Source organism: Nannobrachium achirus (assembly GCF_963921795.1).
Source record: "Nannobrachium achirus genome assembly, contig: SCAFFOLD_337, whole genome shotgun sequence".
NCBI lineage: Eukaryota > Metazoa > Chordata > Actinopteri > Myctophiformes > Myctophidae > Nannobrachium > Nannobrachium achirus.
Genome location: NW_027664893.1, coordinates 57501 through 64619, shown reverse-complemented (window position 1 = coordinate 64619; position 7119 = coordinate 57501). Strand labels below are relative to the sequence as shown.

General features: G+C 42.4%; 1 protein-coding gene across 1 annotated transcript in view; it reads left to right on the top strand.

The window, feature by feature from the left end:
* Nucleotides 1-458: 458 nt before the first annotated feature.
* LOC308280733 (CD5 antigen-like) overlaps nt 459-7119 on the top strand; it is a gene marked incomplete at both ends in the record, with an annotated part of 30620 nt that continues 23959 nt past the window's right edge. Inside the window, 4 exons of the mRNA XM_080755049.1 lie at nt 459-498; nt 1337-1360; nt 1466-1774; nt 2595-2900. Of these exons, the coding sequence (XP_080611175.1) occupies nt 459-498; nt 1337-1360; nt 1466-1774; nt 2595-2900 (679 nt within the window). The remainder of the gene's footprint in view (nt 499-1336; nt 1361-1465; nt 1775-2594; nt 2901-7119) is intronic.

Below are 7119 nucleotides of genomic sequence, written 5' to 3'. Positions count from 1 at the left end.
TGTAACGCCAGTGCTGCTATTCCAAAGCCCCCCTCAGGCCCTCAGCTAAAACATGTTGGATGGGTAGATCATGTTGAGCTGGTCGTTTTAAAAGTAGATCTCACCTCAAAAAAGTGTGGGCACCCCTGATGTAGTGTAATTACCGTAGGAGCTCGCGGGGGCCGTGACGAGAGCAGGAAAAGGTCCTGAAAGATACATAACGTATCTCTGCGGTGAAAAATCAAATCCCTGATTATAACACGACCCCCTGTTTTGAGGAGATGTTTATTAGAATAAAATATCGTAATATATTCTGTATTATACAATACTTATGATAGGATACTGTCAACATATTGCATTATTAATGTGTGTGTGTGTGTGTGTGTGTGTGTGTGTGTGTGTGTGTGTGTGTGTGTGTGTGTGTGTGTGTGTGTGTGTGTGTGTGTGTGTGTGTGTGTGTGTGTGCAGACAGGATGAAGATGGTTCTATGGATGATGGTGACCTCTCTGCTGCTTCATGGTGAGATCTAATATCAGATCTACAGATCTATTATGAGATCTAGTAGATCTAATATGAGATCTAGTAGATCTAATATGAGATCTAGTAGATCTGGGACTTGATAAAAACAATCTAATTAATAAGAGTGTTTGTAATTAATGAATTAATTGGTTTAACACTTTCCATGCCAGGCCAAAATGGCCCCCAAGGACCCTGTGCCAGGACTTTGCATGTTATTTTGATATTTTTTGATTTTGATTTTTTTTTTCAAAAAATTTGAAAAAAAAAAAAAAAAAAAAAAAAAACATTTTTTTTTTATAAAAACTTCGTCAATCTTCGTCATTGGCAAAACGGTAATTCTCGTCAATCTCCCAATGAGTGAGTTTTATAAATACATTTTGAACATTATGGTATTGATACTTTTACTTTAACAGAGTATTTATTAATAACAGAGTATTTATTGATACTTTTACTTGTAATAGAGTATTTATTGATACTTTTATTTGTAACAGAGTATTTATTGATACTTTTACTTGTAACAGAGTATGAGTGAGTTTTATAAATACATTTTGAACATTATGGTATTGATACTTTTACTTGTAATAGAGTATTTATTAATAACAGAGTATTTATTGATACTTTTACTTGTAATAGAGTATTTATTGATACTTTTATTTGTAACAGAGTATGTATTGATACTTTTACTTGTAACAGAGTATGTATTGATATTTTTTACTTGTAACAGAGTATTTATTGATACTTTTACTTGTAACAGAGTATGTATTGATACTTTTACTCCAGTACTTCTTCCCCCACTGGTTTCACTCAGACTCATTAATGTGATCATGTTTCTCTTCAGCTCTCCAGGCTCTCCACACAACAGGTAAACAAACATCAATAAACACATCTATATTATACATTTGAACCTAGAAGTAATATAAAAGTAATATTACTTTATTTAACTGTTTATTCTATTGTCTGTGTACAGAGTCTGGTGATGTCAGGTTGGTGGGAGGAGCCAGACGCTGTACTGGTAGACTGGAGGTGAAACACCAGAGAGAATGGAGACCAGTGAATCCTTATTATTCTGTCTGGAACCAGAAGCATTCATCTGTAGTGTGCAGACAGCTGGGCTGTGGCTCTGTTGTTTCTACAGAGAGTAGACGCGGTGGTTCTACAGATCAACCTACATGGAGGATTACATCTGAATGTGTTGGATCTGAATCTTCACTGAGGGAGTGTGGAGGTGGAATAGAGTCTAGTAGATACTCCTACAGTCTGGAGCTGATCTGTTCAGGTAACAAACAATGACTTCAACAATGGCACTAATCTATACTGTCTGTCTGTCTGTCTGTCTGTCTGTCTGTCTGTCTGTCTGTCTGTCTGTCTGTCTGTCTGTCTGCGTCGACTCCAATCCCAAAACATGTTGTTCCAGGGACCCTAGAAGGTCTATAGATCTGTTATTTATGAACAGACAAAGTATAAAATACTGGTTGAAGAGATTAACATCTAACATGAAAACTAATACTAAAATCTATGTCTATTCAAAAATAGCAGATCTATCAGCTCATAGCTTGGCACTTCGTGGTGTGACATGAGCTTGTAAATCTGCTGTTTTCTCTCAAATCTTTGACTGTTATTATTAAAAAAAAGAATATGGGAACATTTTCAACCTGTGGTCCCTGGAACAAAATGGTTTAAATGGGGGTCCACAGACAGAAACATGATTTTATGGGTTCTTGAAATGAAAGTGTTTGACCACTGATATGAAAGACACATTCATCACTGTTTAGCAGTTCACAGCTCTCACAAGGACACAGTGTTTGAACTGGAGACCCCCCAAAATAATCTCTCTCTCTCTCTCTCTCTCTCTCTCTCTCTCTCCCTCTCTCTCTCTCTCTCTCTCTCTCTCTCTCTCTCTCTCTCTCTCTCTCTCTCTCTCTCTATCTCTCTCTCTGTCTCTGTGTCTCTCTCTCTATCTCTATCTCTCTCTCGGTCTCTGTGTCTCTCTCTCTCTCTCTCTCTCCCCCCCCGACCCCCCCCCCCCCTCTCTCTCTCTCTCTCTCTCTCTCTCTCTCTCTCTCTCTCTCTCTCTCTCTCTCTCTCTCTCTCTCCAGAGTCAGTGAGGTTGGTGAATGGTCCTGGTTTGTGTTCAGGCAGAGTGGAGGTGAAGTCTGATCAGTCGTGGCTCTCAGTGTGTGAAGGTGACTTTGACCAGCAGGATGCAGAGGTGGCCTGTAGGGAGCTTGGCTGTGGGGCTCCTTCAGTCCTCCAGGGGGCGCTCTATGGAGAAGGGAAGGCTCCCATGTGGACCAAAGAGTTCCAGTGTCAAGGCAATGAGTCTGTTCTCCTGGACTGTAGAACCTCAGACTCAACTAGAAACACCTGCTCACCTGACAAGACTGTTGGACTCACCTGCTCAGGTAAAAGACAAACTACACTTTATTGATTATTAGTTTACAGTCAAAGTAATATGACTTTTTGAACCACTTCAAACCTATATTTAGTTCACTGTATTCCCAAGGCTGTATACCAGGCCCACTCCCGTTTTCACTCTAGAATAGCAGATCTACACGCATAACCCAGTTCGCAAATAGCGCCATCTTGTATATCGTGCAATGCATTCTGGGTATTTGCAAAGGTTTCTGGGATTATTTGGTCCATCCAACTCTAGGGGGCGCATCTCAGAGCTGCTATGGGTTTGATGGAGGATAGGGTTGCCACCCGTTCCGTATAATACGGAATCGTTCCGTATTGGATAATTAAAAGATGCGTTCCGTATTGAACCAATACGGAACGCGGTTTGTTCCGTATTTAACCAAATGCCCCATAAAGGTCTGTCACACAAACCTCAACACAGAATTTAACAATAATGAATGAAATAAAACACAGGAAAAGACAGCAAAAGGAGGGAGAGGCACAAGGCGGCTCGCAGTCGCTGTCTCCTCTCCTCTCCGCTAGCCCGGCCCCTGTCTGCATATGCACTGCATGTCGCTGTCAATCACCGTTGCCTAGTTACAGTCAGTGTACACCGCGCTTTAAAAATGTCGTCTGAAGACAATACTCCACCGCCTCAAAAAAGGACAGACGCCTACAAAGGTACAGACGCAAGTGGGAAGAAACAAACCCGTGGCTTGACAGCGTCAGGCAAGCAACCTAGCCTACAGTGTGTGGAGAAAAATAACATGCAGTTGCCAGGTCTGATAATATAAGCCATGTTGGGCTAGGTTGGATGAAATACCATTTAGTGTTGCCAAATCTGACTATTATAAATATTTTGGGCTCTTATTGCTGTAAAGTTGCTCAGGTTTAGGCTAGTGAAGCCTATTCAGCCTAAAGTAAAAATGTTCAATGTTCATTGCTAATAAAGCACTTTAAACTAGGCTATGCTCAGGTTCAGGCTATAGTGAAGCCTATTCAGCCTAAAGTAAAACATGTTTAATCTTCGTTGCTAATAAAGCACTTTAAACTTTAAGTATAGACTATGACTTAATGGTTTCTTGACTAAGATCTTTACTGACCACCAAGTGACCCAATACAAGAGCCAGGTTCAAATCATTCATACATTGCTTTATTTCATACAAAATTAACCTATTCATATTTTAGAAACAATTGGCCACTTCAAACTGCAAAACAATATAGGTTATACCATGTTGTGTGTTATAGTATAACTATTCTATGCATTTCATGGGTTTGGGACTGCCTTTTTTCGCCGGCCGGCGGCTGTGCCACGCGCACGGAACGCATGCACCGCGTGCCCGGAAGAGGTGTTCCTTATTTCAATTTCTGAAACGTGGCAACCCTAATGGAGGATGACGGACACAGATGACCAATTTAGTGATTTAACTGTTTGGGATTTATTAGACCGTGACATTGTTGTGTCAAATGCATTAAAGAAGGATTAGTCTTTTAAAACCTTTACACCAAAACATTATGCTACAGAAATAGAGGACCAGAGGAGGTCCAATCTACGTTGTGATTGTGCGATGCGGTCGTACAGTCGCCTACCAATTAATATATGATTTGGGCTTTTACATCTCATTCAACCTTAATATGCAAACATGTTTTGTTTTGTACATTTTAAGTCATGATGGTGGATTCGTGTCACCAACTTTCACCACTTGGCACTTAATCCATTGCTATAATCAGACAGTCTGTGCTTGCTCGTATCCAAGTGATTCCACCACCCATAGAAGTTTGTATCCCTGTTTTATTATCCTCAACCGGGTCCAGCTTGGTTCAGATAAGGCCCGGTTCTGTTTGTCATAACAGTAAACCTAAACCCCGACTCCAAGCAAGAAGTCCCGTACACAGCGCTGATAAACTGGAGAAGCCTTCGCCGTACGACAGTGTTTCTGCACAGGGGTTGATATTAAGGGAGATTTGTGGCTGTCCCTCTGGGCCAGTGGATTTAAAGATCACCATTGTAACCTCTGGCCCGGAACATTCGCCAAGTATTTTAAGTATATTCCCTAAAATAAAAATCCCCTCATTTTCCCTGATAATAAAGCAAAAGAGTGTTGTCATCTATTTTCAGTTTGAGCAGATTCCATTCCAATTGGCCACTTTGACTGCCTATGAATTTCACAGGCCTGGGTAGACAAACCTGGCCTGGCGGAGATCTTGGCCTGCTGTGATAGGATGTCGTATTCAATTCAATTGATGTTAGTAACTGATGAAGCAGTGCTTTGTGAATAGCGACCTTAAAGGAGTAGTTCACTCAAAGGAATAAACTTTATTCTGTTGTTTACTTACCCTGTGATGTTTATGACCCAAGGAGAATTTTTGTTTTTAAAACCTTCTTTAATGGTAAATCCAGAATCGGCAAAAAATATATAATGGGAATCAATCAGTGACCCGTTTATGTGGCAAAAAAACAATATCAAAAATCCTTCCATAAAAAAAAAACCCACAGCTCCAGCCGTTTATCAAAGCCTGTAGCACCATACTGCTTTGAGACCGCTTTAAAAAAGTGCCCTGTAAAGTAAGAAAATTAACTTTAAAATGCTTCCTGTCAAAACAAAGACGTGCACGAAAAGGGAGCGCGCATGGCCAGGCGTGTGCGTTGTCAGTCATGCTCGTGTCGGATGTGTCGGATGTGTCTCCCCTGTTTGTTTTGAAGTCGCGTCATTGCAATCAAGCAGTAGCGCGGGAAGGGGGGGGGGGCTATGGGGGCTACAGCCCACCCTGGTAGCTGGTCAGCCCCCCCTGAGCCCCCTCCAGTCCAGTCGCATGAGCAGACTCAGCGCCGTTACCGAGTTATAGAATAGTAAATCTTCGTCCCCACGACTTTCGGCACCTCCGCGCGGTCCAAGAGGATACAACCAAGCGCTCCCTACAACCTTGCCCAACCCTGGCCCCCACCGCTGTGCTTAGGTTGCTAGGGAAACCTACCCGGAAGCAGTCTAGGCTTCTATCACAACGCGCGCGGTGGTGCAAAAGTAAACACAGAAACATGATTACTTTATGGTGGACTGTGTGTTTTGCTTCATTAATTTGCAACACATCACTTTAATACCAAGGGATTATTGCATGACATCATGGACAGTTCATTCGCTATCAAGGATAAAGTGAGGTTTTAACAAGGTAAGAAGATTTACTTTATAATGTGCGCTCTCTCTCTCTCTCTCTTTCTCTCTCCCTTATTTGCAAAACTGTCTGGTCTGACTGCCGCCGTGCAAAGACCCTAACCCTTTTCTGATGTGGGCTTTGCGCTGTCGTTTATTATTCTGCATGGCTGGGGGTTTTATATTTTTGAAACACACTGTTGGTGAAACAGAGCAGGGCATTGTAGTGTGTGTGTGTGTTGCCTGTCTGTCTGTGGCTCCTTGCTATACCATTGCGTTGGGGAAAATCACCGACCGAAACCTTGATAAAAGTCCCCCAAAACCGCTATAGAAATCACCCAAATCCGCCCAAAAACCGCAAAATTTTCGCACGCGCGTGCGTGCGCGCTCGGACATGTCTCAATGCTCAGCCCAGCCCACCCTGGGATTTATTAGTTCCCGCGCGCCTGCAATCAAGGCAGCAGGTTTACGGTGAAACAGAAAGCTAGAGATGGGATTTATGGCTCTATGAAGTGAGCCGGTAGGCCTACTTTGTAGATTTAGACGGCAGAAATGTATATATGGCTGAAATGTATATAGGGTTGAAGTGATTTGAACTAATCAAAATGTACAAAGTACCTAAGACTAAAATGAGCCAGTCTTTTGAACGGCTCTTTGTAAGGAACAGATCTTAAATCCGGCTCACCTCATAGAGCCATAAATCCCATCTCTAGCTTTCTGTTTCACCGTAAACCTGCTGCCTTGATTGCAATGACGCGACTTCAGAACAAACAGGGGAGACATATCCGACGAACGAGCATGACTGACAACGCACACGCCTGGCCATGCGCGCTCCCTTTTCGTGCACGTCTTTGTTTTGACCGGAAGGATTTTAAAGTAAATTTTCTTACTTTACAGGGCACTTTTTGGAGCGGTCTCAAAGCAGTATGGTTGCGACCGTAGGTCGCATTTACTATAGCTAGCTCCACCAGGTGTCCGTCAGTCCGTCAGTCAGTCAGTCAGTCACACGTCACACTTTTGCCCTGCTCATATCTCCGCAACCGTTGCCCCGATCCATGCCAGATTTTGCACACAC